This window comes from Ricinus communis, chromosome 8 (genome assembly GCF_019578655.1).
Source record: "Ricinus communis isolate WT05 ecotype wild-type chromosome 8, ASM1957865v1, whole genome shotgun sequence".
NCBI lineage: Eukaryota > Viridiplantae > Streptophyta > Magnoliopsida > Malpighiales > Euphorbiaceae > Ricinus > Ricinus communis.
The window spans coordinates 6,839,440-6,862,501 of record NC_063263.1 but is presented as its reverse complement, the minus strand read 5'-3'; the positions used below and the strand labels follow the sequence as shown (position 1 = coordinate 6,862,501).

The window sequence follows — 23,062 nt, the reverse complement described above, 5'->3', positions numbered from 1 at the left end:
ACATAATTTATTAGAAATTGTAAAGATCTCTCTATATATTAAAATAGATTTGATCTCTAACTAAACAGGAAAATGACTGCTTCAATAATTAAGTTTACTAATCTATCAATGTGTTTTATGGGCTATTGCTATTATTTTAACTACCATCATTTTTATTTTAAAAAGTTGTTAAATGTATATAAATACTTTACTATTAATAATTTGATTACATACAATAATAATTTAATCAATAAATAGTGTGTTCCATAAAACTTTCTTAATCTAATAGAATTTTTAAATTTTTAAATTTTTTGCTGTATTTTCAAATAATTGAAAATATATTAATAGAGAAATTCTTAACCTAATAGAATTTCAACATTTTAGAATTTTATAACTACCATCCGAACTAAATAGATTTATTTTATAAATGAACTAGTTATAAGCTCGTTATTTGCATGATTTTATATTTTACAAATGAAAAAAAAAAAGGATATTCGAATTTAAAACTTTATTCAAATTGAAAGATATATTTTTAAACTAAGCGTGCAGATAAACAAATTATTAATGAATTAATAAAAATATATTCAGAATTTTTTAGTATAATATAGTTATCAAGTTCATTAACAAATGATGATTTTTCACTCAAATTTCTTATAATATAATATGTTAAGCACTCATGTATTTTATAGTGTTTTTACTTTATATATTTTATATGTTATTATAATTATAATTATATTATATTAGAAGAAAAGTAACTTTTAATTTTATTTTTAGCTTAAGATAATTTTGGAACTTGGTGTAATATCCACGCATTGCATAATTGAGATTAGGTAAATTTTAGAGTGTCATAGTTACAATTGGTCGACAGGGTTAATGCAATAAAATAAAATTAGAATCTAGCTAATGTGCAAAATAAATTTAAAACATAAAATTTCATTATCTTTTATACTTATAGAATATAACTCTTTCTGTTTCACCATTCATCAGTGAAACAGAAAGAGAACAATGCACTTACTTTGTAAAGTTGAATCAGGTCCATAATATGTGATATTTGGTGATATATGGATGGATTTCATTTGAACAACAAAGTGCTCTGAAGTCATGGTTTTGGATTTGCAGTTTTAGGGTCAAAAAGGGATGGATTTGCATTGTTAAGATCGAAAGTGACTAGAAACAATTTTGAAAGAGATGGTGTCACTTTGGGTTGGAGATTGTCGCATTGATTTTATGATGTTTGTATCTGTTGGTAAAGATGTCTGGTTTTGGGCCATAAACATGTTGGTTTTGCGTCAGTTTCTGATGCATGTTCCGAGATTTTGCAAGGTGGGACATGATTTTATTAGACATTGATCAACTTTGTCTGAATTACTATTTTTTTCTTTTTTAATTTAATGATTCATGACTGGAGCCAGCTTCGTCTTCTCTATGATTAGTTTGTTGGATCCAATTTTGGAGAAAATAATTCATACCCCATAAGTTGAGCTTTAGCTTTGTGTTAGTTTTATAGCGGTTCCCTTTTACAAAGAAAATACTGCAATTAAAGGGACTATATAATTTGTCCCTGTAAAACTGACCCATATTTTCCAAGATAATGACATATTTCGCTCTCTGTATTTTATTATTTTTGATAATTCTCCATGCATTTTTATTTGTCCTGGGTCTTTATACTTTAATTTTTATAAATATTTGGTTTTGTTTTAAGAGCAAAATGGTGCGTGTATTACACGCTCTGATAATGAGTGTAAATGACTTTTCGAGTTTTTTTACTAAATTTTTTATAAATATTTATTCCGTATAGTTTTAATTTTTTTATGATAGGCCTTTATACTTTTATTTTTATCAACAATGACCCTTTAAGATTTATTATTTAAACTTTGATTAACAATAAATTGTAAGAATATTAAATATAATTTAATTTGTTATTTTCATTAATAATATTCAAATGATTAATCAAACCAAAAATCTGTTAATAAAGTATACAAATGCTAATGACCAACTATTATTATGCAGGGAGAGAAACGACAACTGAAGACAGTTGCTAATACCCAATAGGCTCAAAAGCAAAAAGAGAAATCCACCAAAGGAGAGGCTCACTTCTAACTAGCTAGTTAATGAGGAATTAGCTTATCAAGGCAATGTCAACAGCTAATTCGAGAGGATGATTAGCCACACTAGAACTAAGATGGCCTAGACTCGCACGAGAGACAGTAGTGAAATTTTTTTCGTAATGTGCAAAAACCTGACAAAGTAGTACCTCATGGAGGTAGAAGGTCTTTGGGCCGTAAACTTCTTTTCCTGGAGAATAAGTAATTACAGTATGTGAAATATAAACATCAGCTAACTTTCTGCCAACAGTTGCGGTAGCATAAAGGATGTATTTTAGTTGGTCATTAGTATTTATGTATTTTATTAATGGATTTGTGATTTTACTAATTCTATAAATATTGTTAATTAAAATAATACCTTACTCAAATTCTAAAGAATTAGGGGGTTATTGTTGCTAAAAATAAAAAGCTAAATGTTGATTTTTCTCTTGAACTTGAAATCAATAGGCTATTAGCTTATTTTTTTAATTTTTTGGTCAACTTACCTAGTAATTTGCCAAAAATAATCAATTGAACCCAATCAAAGGACTTATTGAATACCAAAAGTTTAATTTGATCTAAATATCAAATTATATAAATTTCGGCCAATTCTAAGGCCCATGGAACTGTGAACCAACGATTTTAAAACTAGAATCATGAATCAAAATCAGCCGGCATCGAACCATTCTAAGGGCCATGGAACCGTGAAATGGCCAAGTCTACTTACTAGATTAACTCTATAGTTCTCTCATTTACCTTACAACACCACATTCATAACTCAAACTTCTGCCCACTAGGGCGGAGACAAACTACACCCTTTTAGTTATTTTAGCTCATTTACTACCTTGTATGAATTAATCATAGTAAGCCTAACTATTGTTGTATGCCAATTAACCTAAATGTCTACTACATATATTGGACTTATTTGTATGGCCATTAAACTATTTGAGCCATTACATAAATGTACGAAAAACATGTTGACAAAGAGTAAGTTCCCCATCGAAATTCTGGAATTTGCTTGTTTTAGTATTGGTGCTGTTAGCCTGATAATTTCTTCAGTGGCTATTGGATATCAAAATCTACAAAATTCTATTTGAACTTATTGCTTCTGGTGACGAAAAGATTAATACATAACATTCTTTGCAGGAAGAAAAAGCAACAAAAGAAGAATTTGAAAAGGGCAACAATAGATATCAATACTCGGGCAAAGTAAAATGTCGAGAGAGGCAACGATTCTAAGAGCTTTGATTCCATTTCATCAATGCATACATGGATGGAGCAACCTTATACTGGAAGAGCGAGGGAGACTTTAGTTTTTAAAGAAACTATAAAGCTTCAAGATGCTAAGATGAAATCTTTATAGTAGAAGTTGCATTACTTTAGAGAGGAGCGTAATAGTTAAGAATTTACAAGATTAATCAAGCGAAAATCTCCAAGATACAATCAAGGAGTTAGAAGAAAACATAAACTATATCAAACATAACAACACAAAGTTCATAGTTATGAAATAAGCTGCCTCTGCATTAATACCATAAATAAGAAAGAAAGTCGCACAACAGTAAAAGAAAAAGGAAAAGAGTTAACAATAGCCTGAAAGGAATTAATATATTCCAAGGAAAATGGAATGAAATAGAAAAAGGTTATTTTAAATGTTTTAGCTATTAAGATGGTTTTATAAGAGAAAACTAATAGAAGGAATTACACTCCGGTTTTAAGTATAAAAATTTCAAATATTTAATTAATTACTATTTTATTATTATTATTTTAATTAAAAAATTCAAAACTTAGTCAATGCTTATTTCTTTCTTTTAGTAATTATTTTTATATAACTAAATACGATGACAAATATGTTTCTATCGTTCCTTCTCTTTAGAATATCTTCCTTTACCTTCCCCTATTCATTGCCATGCATGAGTAAAAAAAATCAAGCAAAACTCAGCTATAAATCCTAAGAGAAATGAAATATATTAAGTTAAAACACACATGCAAGATGAGAAGATGAAAGAGTAATATAGGTGGGCAAAATGGATAAACAATAAGTAAGAACAATATCTTAGATATCGGTGCAAATGAGCCGAGCTCAACTTTTCAATGTTCAGGCTTCGCTCGCATAATATTAATCGAACTCTGAACTATAAATTTTTATTTTAAAACTTGAATTCAAATTTAATAAAGTCTAGCTCGATTCGAGTTCGGCTAATAATTAATTCGATATTCTATATAAACGAGCCATGCTCAAACTTTGCTCGTAAATTACCTCAGTTGTTATATAAACAAACTAAATATGAGCTCGACTCGTATAGAATCTCGAAATAAAATTCGTTAAGTAAGTTCGAGCTTATCAAATACGTAATTGTGAATTTTATAATTTTAGATAAACCATATATAAAGTAAAATATGTATTTAAATTTTAAAACTTAAATAATTAGATCAAATTTTTAATATAAAAATAAATTCAACTCGTGAACTCATAAATAAGTAAACTCACGAGCTAGCTCGCGAGCTCATTAACGAATCATCTCATAAATTTAAACGAATCGAGCACTATTAAATTTAAACAAGCTTAAAAATGAAGCTCGAGCTCACCTCTTTTTATTTTGACAAATAAATTTGAACCGACTTTTATCAAGCTGAATGTTGAATAGCTTGTGAGGTCATTTGCAATCCCTGAATTTTGTAAGAGACAATATCAAATACGAAATAAACCAACCACTCAAATAAGGCACAGAAAGCATTTGCAGGGCAGCGATAAAAGCAGTCGACTTGGTAGATGGGGCTGTCTAAAAAACGGCTCTATTCCACAGTTTTTATGTCAATTGTAAGGATGATGTCCGTAAAATGGTGCTGTTTTTCTTAATCAGTTATTAATTGCATCTTTCCAATAAAACGAATGGAAAATATGCTCTCAAAATGAAAAAACTATCACATTGTTCTAATATGCCACATCATCAAAAGACTCTATCAATAGGATTATAATATATAATTCTATATTTACAGGTCAGCTTTATCTCTAATAATTAATTAAAATGAATATGAAAATTAAAAATTAATTTTTTTTAAAAAATAAAACTGATATATAATATAAAATAAAAATAAATATCATGATTTTATTAGTCCAGCTATTGATGACATGACGTGGTGGATGACGCGGTCTTGAATAAGATGAAGCAGCAAGGACAAGTACGTAAATGCATGAATATTCAACTGATTTTGGAGACGTTGTAGACGTATAACTTTGAATGAAAACTATAAAGAGTGGCCTGCGGTTGAGCGTTTTTACATTTAAGGGTGGTTTTTTCGTGCCATTGAAATATTCCGTAATTTATTTTTTTATATTTTTTTATTATAAACTAATATTTTTAAATTTTTATAATTCAATATTAATATACTACACATTTTTAATAATAAAATTACTTATTAAATGATACTGAATTCATATTAAATAAAGTTAACATATGTCTTATTTTATTAAAAATAGGAAGAATTTTAAAATAAAATTTTAATATTCTTAAAAAATATTCTAGTTAATTTGATGATAAATATCTATAAATAATTTTACTATTGACAATAAATATTAACTAATATTTAATTATAGAAATACAAAAATACTAATTTACAAGATAATAAAAATATAAGAAAAAACTAAATTACAAAATATTTTTTTCTCACAAAAAAAGAAAATTCATCTAAAATAAGAACGCCTAGCTAAAAATAGAATTTATGCGCTAATTGCGCATTTCTTCTTTTTAATATCTTTTTCCTAACTTAATATATGTAATATATAATTATTTATTATTCAATGTCTCCCTGCATGGAATTCCAACGAACACCAATCAATCTGGACTTGCAAAAATGCAAAATGCAATTCCAAGAGCAAAAATAATTGACACGAAGTTTGCATGAATAATCGAAAAAAAATAAAAATTAAACAATGGTTATAATATGTACAGCTCAACTTATTAGAAAAATGAAAACCAACACAATTTAGAACTAAAGACTAAACTATAAAGTGGCCCCGATCGTCTCTCCTGGAGAAAAATCTATACGACTGATAGTCCTGATGCACTTCAACAATCCCAATCAACGAATTCCTGAAATCCTTTCCATCTCTAAGTAGGAAAATGTCTAAAATCTTTCAGATATAATGATTATTCACAAGTGTGTGTGTCGGTGATTCATTTTACTATAGTACTAATTCTTGTTGCGATGCGCCATTATTGTTGGATTCCTCCTCCTCAAGTTCTGTAATTAGTTTTTCAATTTGTCTCCGGTAGACAGGCATAAAGTGGTCACTAACCATAGTTTGAGAAAGCCTCAGTTTACTATAAAGTGATCTTGGAGCGAGGAAAATCCCAACTTTAGCCTCGCCAACTGACTGCTGGGCACTGTCTGAAGCACTACTGGAAGGGCTATTAGCTTCACCCTCTGCATTTGCACATTGAAAGGTAATAATATGCATGATTTTTCCTGGAGGGAAGAATCTGTGCACTTCCTTTGGTTCGAGAGCAGTGGTTTCAGACTGACTTTCACCTACCTCCGCCATCGCGACAGCTTCTTCTTCCCTTATTTCGTTCGCCACAGCAGCGTCCTCGTCATTTGTTCTATCATAGAGCTCATGCTCGAGTTGTTGCCACAACTCAACTTCATTCATTGGGTCTTCATGTGTATCACTCCTGCAGTCCTCACCATCGTCAAGATCAGTTTCTATATTAACATGGTTAACTGTCTCATCAGTACAACATTCAATCTCTGAAGTCCATTCTGCTGCTCCAGTACATACAGCAAGGTCAATGGACTCTATGCCATTTGTAGTACTTTTGGGAGATACAAGTGGCTCCGAGATTTCTGCTCCAGAGGAAGATGTTAGTACACTCCCATCTGCTGAATTGGTAAATGCAGTTGTGCCTAGACGACGACGGGGACCGATGCATGACCATGAAGACAGGTGAAAGGAAGGACGTGTGGTCCATGCTGCGTGAGCCATGCTCTGGGCTCTCTTCATCACAACCTGTGCAATGAGAAACAGAACTGGATTTTTATTGAACCTTGTCATAAAAACGCACTCGAAGAAGCACGTAAAGTAAATTAAAAAAAAAGTAAAACGCTCACCTGTGTACTACTGGAAACTGGACGAAGAATTGCCCCTGCCCCAGCAACCTTTGCTTTAGCACTCGCAATGGATGGAAGACGGGAACCCAATGCTGATGCAGAACGATAGACGGTACTAAGAATTCTTGTATGCTCAATCTGATTTCTTAAATCATTCAACCATGCAGAACCTGTCACCTGAAAAGAGAAAATAAGTCAGGGCAGCAGAACCGGATGGAGCGGATGTTAGTTGTTTCCAAAGTAAATTTCTCAGCAAAAAAGTTACATATATATATATATATATATATATATAAGGGGGATAAAGAAAAAAGAAACGTGCAATCTTTTAGGAGTTATACTAACAATGCAACTTGTTTATGGCTACAATTGAACAAATTAGAATAAGAAAATAATATTTACTAGTTATATTAGCCCTAATCCTAGACTAATTCATAGCGCAAAAGATCAGAACAAAAGGCAAAACCGAGCATGGAGCTCTAAAACTTTGGATGAATGAATTGAGACATTATCCACCTAGGACTCCTTAAAACCTAGTTGACTTGCAAGCAACGATTGGAATTTTATCGAGCAAGTAGTGAGTGAAATAACCTCTGCACGCAAATCATCTACTGAAGCAGCCGAAAATGTAGGCACTAAGTCAGCTCCATTTATAATAGAAGTAATGAAATCATTGCCCGATTCAGCCAGTTCCCATGTCATACAAGCAGCTGCACAAAGAGCAAGGAAGAAAAAAATCAAGCCCATGCTGCTGTACATGTGTTCTGTGTGTATATACTGAGAGAGAGATAGAGAAAGATAAGAAGGCATAAAAATTGATGCATATTATTAAGGGGTTCATGTGAAATGAAAACAAACCTGGAGCAAATGTAACACAGCTAGTTGTAGACAATTCCTTCTGCTCCCGCAATACATATGTTAAAAGAGCTGCAGTACCTCCACCCAAAGAATGTCCTACAATCTTTATATTCAAGAAATGGAACTTCACTAACTCGCACACATTAAGAACCATGATTCTAATGGATTGCAAAAAAGTCTATTTTTAAATAGAAATTTAATGCCCGTAAATTAGTGGAAAATTTGTGTCAAGAATGCAACAGTACATGGTCTAATGCATTTGCTAAAAGAACCAACTTTCAGACATACATGGCACGAAAAAAAATTTGGGGGAAATAACTACTGCAACAATTAACTTATTGTGTCTTGCAAGAACTTCTTGTGGGCTGATCTAGGGGACTCGTAACAAGACAACGAGTATAAAATGTCCATAGGCAAAAAGTTTCAGGCATGTTCGTAATAGTAGAAGATTGGCCAGGTAATTAGGCAAGCAGTAGCATGGATTTCATTTATACATTAAATCTTTAGTCCAATTCTATATTGATCCTGCAGAAGAAGGGTATAAAGAAAGATGGGTGAAGGCAAAGGCTTAGTGAAGAAAACCAATTTGCAGCTGCAAACTAAGGGGTCTTGCAACACTTGTTGCAGCCAACTTCTTTTGTTTTCACCATATACTTTTGAGTTTTAACTCATACCATTAGTTTTATAAAAATAAGTACCATAATATTAATGATTTAAGTGTAAAACATTCTACACCAGAGTATACTTTATTTAAAAGTTTCACATGTGTCTTCTTTGAGCTAGTTTCGAAGAAACTAATTCATATAATTGTTCCCTTTGGTTGAGTTAAAACTCAAAAGTATTTAGTCAAAACAAAAGTTTTGACTCTACTTTACCATCTCTATCTGTGATATTTTGAAAAAATTAAAAGAACTTGACCTACTTTTAAGACAGGCACGTGAAGAAATACAAGAGAAAATTTCAAATTAAAATTTTTACCTTGATTCTATAATCAGGAAACTGCCGAAGAGCCTTTATGATACAAGGAGTCGCAAGTTTTGCAATCCACCGAGCAGCTGCAACCATTCCACAATGCGCATAACCTAGTACTAAGTTGGTTACTCCTCCCTCATGCACTACAGTATGATGAAATGGCACAACAGCTCCTGTTGCAGCAGTCAAAGTATCCTTGATACTATGTGTCCCTCTAATCAATAAAAGAAAACATTTTGTTTTGTGATCAACCAAAATTGTAAAGGCCGGCTTCAATATCTGCATTACATAGATGCATTGATAATCAAAATGAGAATAAACAGTGAATATCAATATCATGGGTCTTGGAAGCTTGTGAAAATATGGAAAATACAAGTTATTCCATTACTTAATAAACATGAATGTATAGATATCTAACTTCATAGGACGAGGTCTTAGAGCAATGTTCTTCTATTTTAAAAATAACCCTTCCAACCATCACCCCGCAAATTTTATGGGAGAGACTTTCTGGTTATAATGTGAGCACTTCTCACCATTCTCTCCACTTCCCAGGATGAAAATAGAATAAATAAATTGATTAGCACACAGCATAGTTCAAGTTCAGAATAACTTACTCCTGCTTTAGGTTCTTGAAGGAGAACAGTTTCGTCAGTGTATCCTGTCTCCTCCAAAAATAACGGAAAAGGTTTTTTGGAGAAATGCCAGCACAGGGTCAGCAGATTTAAGAGATACCTAAGTTCATTTTTTATTTCTGACCCTTTCAGTTCTATACTATCTTTACCACCAAAAACGCTGCTGACATGCAAGTTTCCCTGCAAATATAGTGTGGGATCAGGTGATTGGCCATTGAAAAAGAAAAGAAGAAATGCTTCAAAGTTTCTGAGACATTATCAGTCACCATTCCTTGTAAAGATATAACTACAAGGTGACACATGTATCAAAGAAGTAAATAGGTATGAAGATATCTTTTCTCTAGTATCATAATTCTTTTCCAAAATTTAACCCATCATTTCACATTGGTGAAACAAAAGTACTAAATTGAAAAGAAAACAAATAGTAAATCAGGCTTATTCAGATAATCCTTGTAGCAAAAGAATCCTAATGGAAAAATCATTACAATGAATTGCCTAGTTGCATCGGAAATGCTTAATACAATCCTAATATAAAAGGAGTTTGTATCTCCATGCCCTCGCCCTAAAAACTTCAACCACCACACGAGACAACCCTTCAAAGTAAAACCAAGATTCTTACATCCACTCTGTAAATACAATAGATAAAATCTAAGCAAATCGACAATCTTTTTGTTAATTGAGGTCGCCAAAACCAACTCCAAATATACACTTCCAAATAGAATAGATGAGTATTAGAAAGTGAATTATGGATACAAGAATACATCTGTGAAATCAAATAAATAGGAAAAGGAATGCTGACCTGCCTCTTGAGTAAAAAATTGATACCAAAAGCCAAATCACCGATGGGCCACTTGCCTAAAGTCTCAGAGTAAGTAAACCTAAGAGTCTCTGATAAAGTAGAAATCGTCTCTAACCATGTTGCGGGTGCTTGAATTAACCTATGCGATACACGTTCAATTCCTAAAGGAACATTACTGTTCACAATGTTATTATCATCATCGTCATGATGAGAAGTTGCTGATTGTAACTTCCGGTTTAATGTATAGTACAATAAAGCAGCTGCCCCTGCTGCTGTAGCCATAGTAGCTGTCGCCATGAGTTTATCCCTAGTTTAAAAAAAATAAAATAAAATCAGTTATAATCATCATAATCTCGATTTCTAAGATTGACATATGTGGAGAATTGAATTTTCTTTAAAGAAATGGCAAACCTAAACATGATAAGAGAAAAGACTAACAGAACGAACCTTAGGAGCTCGATTGTAACTGGATTGTGATTGTTATACGTTTGAGTTTTTGCCAAGGAATCAAAGAATTATATACCAGAGGATCTCTCTATTAACACGATCTATTTTTATTGTTATTATAATTATTTTCTTTTCTTTTAGAGGTTTTGGAGCTGAGATGAACCTAACGCGAAGGTGAGCATAAGTCCTCTCGTTAATGCTAAAACTTTATTCTGTTTCCGTATATAACACGTGGGTATTGATGATTGGACCGAGATTAAGGCAAAATCTAGAATTGGCTTTCGAATGAAACCGACCTGAGCTGAAATGCTTGATCAACCTGGTCGTCAACTGAATGATGCAATTGGATTAAATACGTTTGGTCTATTTAAGTTTTGGAAATACCAGCGTGAGTTTTCTTTTCTTGGTAATTACTATTTAGCCCAATTTTGGTAATGATATATTTGTTGCTCTATATGGCATTTTTATTACATTATTTTTATTATAAATTTAACTATTACTTTCTCCGTTCATAATTAATATAGTTAATAATATATCAAATTGATTAAAAATTAATTTGATATTTTATCAAATATTAAATTCTTTTGAAGTTAAATTTACTATAAATGTTTATATTTAATAAATTTAAATTTAAATTATATAATAATTTATTGTATTGCTCTAGATATATGTCTTAGGAAGTATTAAAAATTAAAGCAATAAACAAATATTATTAAATTATTTTTGTTACATAAACTAATTTTTGTAGTGAACTAATTATTACTTTATTCTAATATGATAAAATGTAATTTTAGATAAATTTAAAAATTAATAAAAAAATTAAATTAAATTCATCAATTTAGTTATTTAACTATATTTACATTAGATGGAATGGAATAATAATTAGTTCTGTAAAAATTTAGATAAATAATTTTTTTAATATAATAAGAATAACACAAGACGACTTGTTTATTACGGAAAACAAAAATTAAAGGGAAATTGTGGTTACCTTATATTTTTTATTTATGTTTTCTCATGTTTGTTCAGTCGTGTCCGTGCCTGTCTAGTAACTCCCTCACCTGTTAAACTTGATTGTTTGAATTTAATTTAATTCATCATTAATGATAGAAACATGAAATTTCTGATAATTTTTGTCATATTAGTTTAGCAGGCTTTCCTAAAATAAAGTTTATTATTAATCAGTGATAAAACTTATTATTCATCAGCGAAATATTTATTATTTTTATATATTTAATGTAATATTAAATTTTATTATTATATTAGAATAAGATATAATAAAATATCAATAAAAATAATTTAATCTAATTTGACTAATTTCATCTACTAATTTAGTCTATTCAATACTTTCTTAATTCAAGAGTGAAATGAGAAGAGTAGGAATTTATTTCTCCAAATGTCATCCATATGCTTGCGCATTTGCATACGAACCTTATAAAAATCATGAGAAGTTGAATCTTCGTTTTGACATTCTTTTTTTGGGTGTAAAATGATAAGATTTATAACTAAACAGACGTCCCGTAGCCATTATGACACTGAATATCCTTAATAGGGAACAATCACGTAGCATTGACCAGCAGTAGTATGCGCAAGTTTTCACATTGACAAATAAGCTTCTTAGGTAGGAGGATAATCACAATTCATAGTGTGTACAATGCACCTAAGAAGATAAGAAAAGCTTATCAGTCCATTGCTTCATTTGTAAGTAACAGAAAAATTGCTTCATTCTTCACTAAAGATCCCATCAACATGTCATCATTTAGTCTCGCTCGCTTATTGCAGTTAAGTGCTCATCAATCTCCTCGGTGGACAGGACTCTGAAGACTGGATTTTCTGTCCTCACAACTCCAACCTACAAAGACAAAATGTTTTCAGTGTCAACGTCACCAGGAAATTTGTAAAACCTTCATCCCTAGATATTGTCTGAATTTGCTAGGGGGAAAAAAGGTGGACTTCGTGTAAAGAGAACAATCTGACAACCAACACAACATGTGATAGCATCCAAACCTGAGCAGTTTAACATAAACTGCTGAAGGACTGACTACAGAGGAGGAAACAAAGCATGACTAAATATCACTTCACGAGGACAGAAAGAAAGTCGTATAACACCAGATTAATAAAGAAACAAGGATTTTGTTCACAACTTGCATCATTTAACTCGTCTCTACAAACAATAGATTCTGGTCTCTTCATGACAGTTAAAGTATGGCACTATCTGAACTAAGGAGATATCAAGTACCTCAATCTCAGTAGCCTTGAAATCCTCCTGTAGAACTGATTGCAGGGCAGAAATTGCAGTCTACACACAAAAGCGACACAATGACATTAGAGAGAGAGAGAAAGACGGAAAGAAGTTATATGCGCTCTTACATTGCTGTATGCTATGTTGATGATATTATGTTGAACCATACAAATGCTCAGTCTAACTAAGCATGAGATCGCATAGATGGATCTCTGACAATGTCAGGTAATCTTGAAACACCTTTTGATGTCTTTAGAGGTCAGCACTTAGCAGCAGAAAGAGACAAATCCCCTCTAAAATGAGGATACAGAAATACACTTGCACATGCAGGAAGGCTAGTAGCGAAAATTTAGAATCACAAAGGCCTTTTTGCATCAAAGACTGAGAATGGAAATCAAAACAAGACAGCAAAAGATAAGAATCCATCCAACTTTCAAGAATTAATCTAGAGCATAGTTCTCTAGTTCATTTTTTGGCCAAACCCATCTTCAGTTCCATGAGCTTTTTGAGTATGGTCCATTGGGTCCCTGAATAATAATTGCAATTTAAGGTCTCCTGGACTTTTTATTTATCAGAGTTGCATGAAAAACATTGTTATCCAGTAATTTTACCATTGCATAGATATATTTGAAACAATGATTAGAAACATAAAAATAACCTGAGTCAAAACACTATCACGCATGAGCAATAAGCATATAAAAACCCATTTTATTTTTGTAAATGCTTAGACAGATACGAACTTGAAGTGCAACAATACAAGTCATAAACCTTACAAAGATAAAGTAGTAGAATCTACCTGCACTGTCTCCTCATAGGTAAATGCAGGATCATTCTTCATTTTCTTCTCCAAAAAATTAATTGCTTCTTGTTCTTTTAATCCCGCACTTGTAGCCTAAAACATATCAAACATATTCCGGAGGCAAGAAAGTTAAAACTAGGATCACTTGTAAACTTGTAATATGCATCAATGCTAGATGGAAAAAACACCGGGCTGCCAAACGCTGGACAAAACAATTCCTAAAAGTATCATTAGATCTCCAAGTGAACGTCAAAAGATCATTAATCTCCTATTCTTTATTAGTTCACAAAGAAAGTTACTGAATTCTCTGGTAAAATTCTCAAACACAGGTCATAATGAATGCCAAATAATTATAGACCTTCTGCAGTTAATTTGGCAACCTACAGTCATCAACTATATACATGCACTCTGCTTATGTGCAACTTTAGGAATACAAACATAATGAACAAGGATGGGTATCTGATGTGGACAAGAAAAACATCCAGAAAAAAAAGTTCAAAGAATCAAGAGGTTTAAAATTTTGGTCTAGAATTTGCAATTTCAATATCCAAGGGGTATTCTGTAATTTCAGCTTTGCTGGAACAGTAGTTAGAATTTTATTTTAGAAGTCATTTATCTATTTTTAAGTCTGATTATTAGGAGTTTTAGTTGGTATAGTTAGTACTATTACAATTTTTCTGGTTTTGGATTTCTAATTCGAGAAGTGCTAGGATTAGTTTAGCCTACACATACCTAGGCTTGTAACAGTTGAGGGTTCAGATTTCGAGTTAATAAAAAATGAAGTAATGTTGCTATATAATTATAGAATTGTGTGGTTCAATTCTTCCTTAGATGTGATATCAGTTCAGGGTTCTTCTCATTGCTGATTAAAATATCAGATCTGTCCTACATCGATATCACACTGCAAAATGTTGCATCAACATTTCCATTAAATATGATCCGTTAATCAGCAACGAGATGCAATTAAGTTCATGAGCATGCTTGCACACATCTGTGGTCTGTTAATCAGCAATGACATGCAATTAAGTTCTTAAACATGCTTGTATGCATCTTTTTATCCATAGGTGATATTGAGCAACATATTTGATTAGATCCAGATTAAAAATATATATTAGCAACCAGAGCAGGTCATGTAGAAAGCTTATGTGTTAGAACTACCCATTTAGTAATAAGTTAGCTGTTCAAAGGCATGCAATTTCCTCTCTCCAAGTTAAAGAAGAACATAATACTTCATAATAATATAATATGAAATAGACTTGCACATACCTTGTGGCCGAAGAAGTGGCCAGCAGGGTCACACTTATATAGTCTAGGCCCATATTCATCATCAATGCCCAATACCATAGCAACTACCAAAAGCAAAGTAGAAAACAAGGGAAAAAAATCCAATGAGAAGCCTGATGAAAGTAACAGTTCAAAAAGGACAAAAGAAAAAGGCAAGTGCAGAACAAGTAATAAGATTCTAAGTTTAAAATATGATTGCACTATAAAGAGCATTAACTACAAAAAAGATCAGAGAATTACCTACTCCAAGGGGTCTCATATAAGCATGCTGTGTATAAATTTGTGATTTATCTGCTATCCTGTCCATGCAAAACATCAATACAAGTTGATTTCTTGACACATTATAAATTTAGAGCAACTATAGTAATAGAATAGATAATACCAATACCAACTCATCAGATTAGTTCTTGTGTTTTTCCTTACACCAAAAGTTCATTTCCAAATTATCACAATTGTTTAATTCTATGCAAAAGGGTTCAATCACACTAGCAATTCAACTTACAAAGAATCAATGCCCATAAGGAGCAAGAAATAGAAAGATACATGACAGTCTATGCATGTAAACCACATGCTAGGAGAGGGACTAACAAGAAGTTACAATCATGTAATTTCAAGGTTGGCCGTCCTTTATTTTAATTATGCCACTCAAAAGCTTCAGCTTAATATGGAAAACATATGCCATAAATTTCTAGCTCAAATTATGACATGTAATATGAGCTCACATTATAACAGAATCACTTAATTGTCGTGCCATATAACATGAAGAAAATACCATTTAGCCAAAACATCCACAGGCATCTCATATCCATATTTGAAGCGAAACTCTGCTGCTTCATTCCTTGCTTGTTGAACCAAGGTCCTCGCATCAGCTGAAAAATTGAATGTCAAAGTCATTTAGCTCCCAATAACCTTTAGAAATAAAAAGGCAATTCTTGTTTAACATGCCAAAATCTAAACAGGTGAATCTTGACAGCATAAAATATGATTGAATTCAGTTATGTTATCTTCATGGGTACAAGTTCTTCACTCGGAAAAGTAATCTAATTATTTTGACTTGTGTGGCAGGACATTCAATATGCTTGAGAAAAGGCCAAGAAATTATTGGAGACTCTTATCAATACTGTCTCATGATGGAGACTTCAATACTGTAGATAGTCGGTATCTGATTTTAATCATCCTTTAGAATTCAGAATAAGGTCTTTAACTTTTATTTCATGATAAAACAACGCAAGAAGGACACTATGATAAAAAAAAATTAGCTGTAGACAAGTACAGATATATATTTATATAAAAGAATCAACAATCCAATCAATTCACAACAAGATTCTTCAAGTTTGAAACAGATATTTTAAGTGTTCTAGTTTCAGCAAAGTTTCATATCATGAAGCTGACAGGGCATAAGCAAAGAAACCTGTCATGCCAGTTGCTAGCAAGCCAAGGTACTTTGTAATGGGAAAAAGATGTGTGACACTTGTATGGTCCAAGAGCTTGTCCTGCATCCAATATAAGAATTGTATAATAACACATAAAAATCAAGTAACTATTTCAGAATTTTAGCAAAATCAGTAAGCAGATACGTACAGGTACTTTCTTCTGAGTCACCACACAGACAGAATCCTTCCCACAAACACCAATTGAGGTGACCCCAGAAGCCTTAACAGCCTTAAAAGCATATTCTACATAATACCAAACCTATTAGAATAGATAATCACCCCCTATTAAGCTCGTTAGAGTTAACTCGGTGCAGTAGGTATATCAAAGATTCAGCAGACTGTAACATTATTTTATAAAAGAAAACTGAGAAAATGCTTGAACTAAGAAAATAAAAACTAATGGATGGACATCAAAAGTTTTAGATTAACCTGCATTCTAATGTGAAGAGAGTATCGTAAAACTTGCACTTGCTGAATTTACATTCAAAATCACAACATAAATTATGCAAAGCTACAATGGCGCTAAGAAATTATATAAATCTGTACATCTTTTATAAATAAATCGCTCAGCACTAATTTAACAGTTTAAATCACTGCAATTTAATGACAAATAACCACATATTAAACTAAAATATCTATCAACCAATAATTCAAGATACTCTAAAACAGCAGCGTTATAATGACAATGGCGTAGATAAAATTGAAATTATTGATAGATTTTTTCTAATGTTACGAAAAACACACACCAACTTGAAAAAGACGGCCTTCCGGTGAAAAGATCGTGATGTGACGATCGTATCCTCCCCCGCTTCCCCTACTCATTTTGCCTCAAATATTATTAATTTTTTTAACTTGGGTTTTGAATCGTGTTGCTAGGGTTTTGTGCTCTCTCTATGCAGGGAACTGAGTGTACAGAGATTCTGGCTTTCTGCGCAAGCAGGAGGTGAAATAAAAATGACAAGGTCAAAACATAAGCAGCCAGTTTCCGCTTGGCTCGATACGACGTCGTGTAGAGAAGAATCGATTTTAGAGACGATTTTCGAACAGGTAAAACGTTGTCGTTAGATAGAAATAAAAACGCGCTATTACCGCACTTGAGGGAGAGCATGGAAGAATATTCAATTAAGACTTATAAAAATTTTGATGGAGTTTAAAAATTAAAATATATTTAATAAAATTTTTGATATAGTTTAAAAATTAAAGTATATTTAATAATAATTTTAAAAAAATTTATATAAGTGATAAAGTATTTAATATAAACTTTTAAAAAGTTCTTAAGAATTATGATATATTTAATTATAATTTTTATAAAAATTTTAAAAATAAATTAGTATTTAAAAAATTATTGATTTTTATAGTACGAACTTTCATATATTTTTAATGACTTTTATGTATTGTTATGAATAAAAAAAATTTAGATTTTTTTTACTTTTCATTAAGATTTTACTTTTGAAAAAAAAAACTCATTTTTTTCTTTTCAAATTTTTCTGCATTATCGCACTTATTTCTTTTTACTATATTATCCATCTTAAAAGATATAAGAAATTATGAAACTTTAGAAGTTAAAAATTATTTATTAAAAATTTTCTTGTATTTTCACATACAAAAAAAATTAATTAAAAATTTTTAATTTTATTTTAAAAGGGCCTCATAAAATATATGAATTTAAAATGAAATATTTAATAAATTGTTTTGAGCATACAGTCCCACCATATATAGACTTTTAGATTTTATTAGAAAGATTGTTTGGATAATTTGTGTGTTGGTAATCATAATTTTCAGTTTAAGTATTCAAATAATTTAGTAAGCATGATTATTATTTGGTTTAATTATTTATTAAATAAGTAATAAATAAAATATAACGAATATAACATGAATGTGGTGGTTTAATTGGAGATAAATTGTAATATAATAATTTCATTTGGAAAAATTAATCTATTGATTAAAAAAGTAGTATTCATATTATGAGATAGAAAAAATTAAAACTGATATGAATTTAATACAATAATGAAATAAAGTCTGCTATTTTGTATATAAAATTGTATGGAATAATCTTAAAGTAAACGAAAAAGAATGAAGAAAATAATAAAAGTAAAATGATTAAATTTATTTTTAAATAATTAAATAATAGATAAATAATAGTATCTGAAAATCAATAAAATTCTATCAATATCTATAAAAATATTTTTGAGTAAAGTTTGTGAAAGTCATTTATTAAATCATAAATTCTTTAAAAATTATTAAAAATTTAGAAATTTTTTAAAAGTAATTTATTTAAAAAGTCTATAAAAATCTTTAGAATTTTAAATTAAATACACCCTCCTAAAATTATAGGAAAAGAATTCTCTATATTCTCTATATAGATATTTATATGAAAGTAATTTTTAATAATTAAAAAATATTGTCTACAAAAGAAAAACTGACAATACAATTTTAGTAACTAGCATATTAGATTCAATATTTAATTAATCATTAATTTAATTAGTTAAAAAATTATTTTTTTAACTAATTAAAAGATTTCAAAAAATATGAAAACAGAGAGAATAAATAAAATGGATTTAATCTTTGTTTTTAAGTTAACTAATAAACAATTTAAAAGTTATTTATAAATAATTTTATCTTTGAAAGATAAATATAAAATGTAAATATTTTAAAATATTATAGAAAATAATATAAAAATTACATGCATCATTTATATATATAAATTATAAAAAATCTAATATTAAAAACATTACTGGCCGACTTTACTAATTTTTAAAAATTTTAAATTAAAAATTCTTAATTAACCGGTTATCAAATTTTTTTAAAAAAATTGGGTTAAATCGCCCTCATAGTCCTTAAACTTTTTCCTTTGTAACATCAAAGTTCCTAAATTTCAATTTATATCAATAAACGATCTGAACTTCTATTTTAGTGACAGTAAAACCCCAGCTATTAAATCTCGTTAACTAGGCTTACGGAAACCCGAAGCGGCGTCCTCGCTGGAAATTTTTTTAACTTAAAGATAATTCCACGTCATTAACAGTGACACATTAGACACATGTGTCTCATCCTTTCTCTCTCATCCAACTCTCTGAAATTAGAAAAGAAAAGGAAAAAAAAAACACCAAAGGGTAGAGAGAATCGTTCTCTCTCTTTCAACCTTTCTCTTTTCTCCTGCAATATAATCATTCTCATTTTAGAGCATCGCTGCATTCATCTTTCATCTCTTGATAAAAACCTATTAGCATCAATTTATATTATTAAATTTATAGAACCCTAATTTTTGAATTGGCTGGTATGAATTCTCAATTGAGTGCACTTGACATGCTTTTGCCATATCGAAGTAGAGTTGAAACTTCTTGGACCGATGCAAATCCAAGCAATAGGTTCTTTGGATGTCAGAATTTTGAGATGGAATCATCGTTATTTGATTTTAAAGTTAATGAATTTTTTATGTGATAGTCAAAAGTTAATTTATTTGAAAAATCAACCATATCAATTTTTCTCTTGTGAGTAGACCCTCATATACAACCAAAGGCAAAGGCAGTGATAAAAGGACTACTGCAAAAGATTGATAATCTTGAGAAGACAGAAAGAAAGATAGCAAAAAACATAGAAAGAGAGATAGAGGAGGCATGCAAGAAAGAAAGGAGAAGCTTGATGTGATTTGGTGTTGTAGTTGGTGTATTTTGGTTCATATTAATACTGTAAATTTTTTTTGCAGTAATGGATCCTAGTTGTGTTGCTCAGTGTTTTATCGTGGAAGAAGGTCGAAGTAGAAGTAGTATGATATCCAGTTTAAATCTACCCAATTGTTTTTAAACTTTGAAGGCCGTATCACAATTGTCTTGTATTTTATAATTGATATGAATAGAATCCCTGAACTATCTTTTTTTTTTTATATATATATATATAATGTCCTTTTCTTGTTGTTATAAGTTTTTTTGTAACTTTGTCAAATTTGAATTGAAAAATTAAGTTTAATAATGAAAATTTATTTACAATTAATTAAAAAAATTACTATAATATTTTAACAATCATTAATTATATTTGATGAAGCAGCAAATTATAAATTTGTGGAAAGAACACTCCACTCAAATACACTAAACTACATATCGACTTCATAGATATCATTTAACGAGCCCGATTGTTTGAATGTCAAATTTAATATCTTTTTTTTCTTTACCACTTTTATAGAGAGAGAATTCAACACTTCCATAATAGAAAACCATAAAACTCTTACAAAAAAAAAAAAACTCAAAACTCTCATAATAGAATATTATAAAACTCCTAAAAAAAAATACTGATATTTATTTATAAAATAAATTAATAATTAAAAAAAATCACCACCAATCTAAATAATATACCGTGTCAATTAAATGAAATATATACTTTGTTGGCTTATATACATAACACATCTTCTTCATCTTCACCTTATTGAATTATAAAAGTTTGTTTATGTTATTCTGGTTACTATGGGTTCCGGAAGTTAATTCTTTAATAGAAAAACTCAAGCTTTATTCTCCCTGCTCATCTAACAAAAATTCATATTATGTCCCTCAATTTAAACATTGCCTAAGCAATTTAATGTGTACCCGTAAATTATTCATATAAACATCACATGATAAATAATTTTATTTAAATAACATTCGACCGAATAATCATTTTATAATTCCAAATGGTCAGCTCAAATTTGTTTGTGGTTGGATAATAACAAGATAAATTTAAGAAGAAAAAAAACACAGATAAATCACATCCGAATAATGTACTGTAAGATATATGGATAAGACATGTCATACGAGAGAGTACTCTATGTTACATACGCTATAGTTATATTATTATTTATTTATATGTCTGTTAGTACCTATTGCCCACCTAACTAAAAATTCTGCCCATGTAAGGTTAGAAATATATTATTGACCTATTTTTCATTCATTTTTGTTCAATAATTAGGTTAACAAATATACTAAAATTCCTTTGTTATAATTCAAAGTAAAAAAATTATGAACCGATTAATAATTAACAGCTCCCCTTGATTAGTGCCAAATGTGGGCTCACCCACTGGCTGCTAAATGGCTTTAATTGAGCAACATGTGATAATTGTGCAACATGTGTTGAGGACCACTTGGTTTTGTTTTTCTAAACGAAAACATAAAGCAAATGTCTCTATGTTCTCGCTTCGTTTTCATTCTATAGGGAATAAAAGTAAAAAAGATAAAAAGAAGTATTAAAATTGAAACATTTTGCATAAACTTCATGCTTATTATAAAGCATGCAAACTTAATTAAAAGTAACTGTGCAGTGAATTTTCATGTGAATGGTGTATGTTTGATTCATGCACGCCTTGTTCACGTGGAATTTCATTTTAGTTAGGTAGCAACGCTCAAGCTGTTATTAGGGCATATGAGGCGTGAGTTTTTCTTTATTTATTTGTTTTAATACACATGTGGTGTTAACATCCCCCTTTTATATTTATTAACATTAGAAATGATATTGGCTCCAACTTGGCATTAAATACAATACTAAACTCATTCTATAATCTACATTCACAAGCTACAAGTCTCATAATAATGATGCTATACATTTTTTTAATGATAGACATTTCTGTTAGCAGTATCTCTATTACCAACCTAATTGAGTACATCCATGCCTTAAGAATTTAGATATGCTTTTACGTCAATGGAATTGGATATTGCCCTGATTAGGAGGCCTAGCAAAAATTGTCTCCTCAGCCTATGTTTAGTAACATACCTAAACCACATTGGGGTAAATTGTATATCCTATTCTTGTCAAGGCCAAAACTTGTTTGTTACGGTATACGTCAATTGACAATTGTGGACCCAGTAATAATGGCTTCTTTGTCAGGGAAAGACCTCACTAGTCAAAGAAACTAAGAAAGCAAAAGGCCAAAGGGTAATCAATTACAGAGGCCTTCAAATTCAAGATTTGCCCAAATAAAAGATCAAAAAGAAGATAGCGAACCAATCACGGCTTTATGTGTCCTGAAACATCAGACTCGTTTGTGTGGTTCTTGTGTTTTTCTATGTCACCACCATCGTATAGCACAGCTTGCAGATTGGTAGATAGAGGGAGGACCATCAGCAAACGGTGGCGAGGACATACTTGCTTACACCGCTGCTGCTTTGTATACAATCAAATTTTCTTATATTCATAAATTCAAATTTTATAATTGTAAAAAATTATAATTTAATAAAAATATATAAATTAATTTTTTTAATAAATTAATAAAAATATATAAATAAAATATGTAAATATTTAGTCATATTTTACAAACAAGATTAATAAAACAGAATAATAATATAGTAAAATATTTTTTAAAATTATATATATAAATATTATATAGAGAATTTTTTTTTTAAAATTAAAACTTAAAAAAATTATAACTTATCACAACTAATAATTTATTTATATTTATAACTGTTTCAAA

The 23,062-nt window shown here is 30.3% G+C and overlaps 2 protein-coding genes across 2 annotated transcripts; both read right to left on the bottom strand.

The window, feature by feature from the left end:
- Positions 1–5,957: 5,957 nt before the first annotated feature.
- LOC8279027 lies at positions 5,958–11,076 on the bottom strand. The gene is made up of 8 exons (XM_002532676.4): positions 10,878–11,076; positions 10,431–10,737; positions 9,614–9,811; positions 9,006–9,278; positions 8,028–8,130; positions 7,761–7,879; positions 7,173–7,349; positions 5,958–7,071 (listed from the first exon to the last, which is right to left on the bottom strand). Exons 2-8 carry the CDS (start codon positions 10,725–10,727, stop codon positions 6,247–6,249), a joined length of 1,992 nt encoding a protein of 663 aa, XP_002532722.2. The 5' UTR covers positions 10,728–10,737; positions 10,878–11,076; the 3' UTR covers positions 5,958–6,246.
- A 1,343-nt stretch (positions 11,077–12,419) lies between these two features.
- LOC8279025 (proteasome subunit alpha type-6) lies at positions 12,420–17,600 on the bottom strand. Its single transcript, XM_002532677.4, has 9 exons — positions 17,379–17,600; positions 16,781–16,875; positions 16,611–16,692; positions 15,972–16,068; positions 15,440–15,498; positions 15,182–15,264; positions 13,913–14,008; positions 13,114–13,173; positions 12,420–12,726 (listed from the first exon to the last, which is right to left on the bottom strand). Exons 1-9 carry the CDS (start codon positions 17,452–17,454, stop codon positions 12,634–12,636), a joined length of 741 nt encoding a protein of 246 aa, XP_002532723.1. The 5' UTR covers positions 17,455–17,600; the 3' UTR covers positions 12,420–12,633.
- Between the last annotated feature and the right edge of the window lie 5,462 nt (positions 17,601–23,062).

Excerpts from the sequence above, each read along its gene's own strand:
- LOC8279027 (XM_002532676.4), bottom strand. The coding sequence starts at position 10,727 with ATGGCGACAGCTACTATGGCTACAGCAGCAGGGGCAGCTGCTTTATTG. Across the intron at positions 9,279-9,613 it reads TTCAAGAACCTAAAGCAGGA|ATATTGAAGCCGGCCTTTAC; the intron begins GTAAGTTATTCT and ends TATGTAATGCAG. Across the intron at positions 7,880-8,027 it reads CTGTGTTACATTTGCTCCAG|CTGCTTGTATGACATGGGAA; the intron begins GTTTGTTTTCAT and ends CTCTTTGTGCAG.
- LOC8279025 (XM_002532677.4), bottom strand. The coding sequence starts at position 17,454 with ATGAGTAGGGGAAGCGGGGGAGGATACGATCGTCACATCACGATCTTT. Across the intron at positions 14,009-15,181 it reads GCCACTTCTTCGGCCACAAG|GCTACAAGTGCGGGATTAAA; the intron begins GTATGTGCAAGT and ends GATATGTTTTAG. Across the intron at positions 12,727-13,113 it reads TCAAGGCTACTGAGATTGAG|GTTGGAGTTGTGAGGACAGA; the intron begins GTACTTGATATC and ends TTGTCTTTGTAG.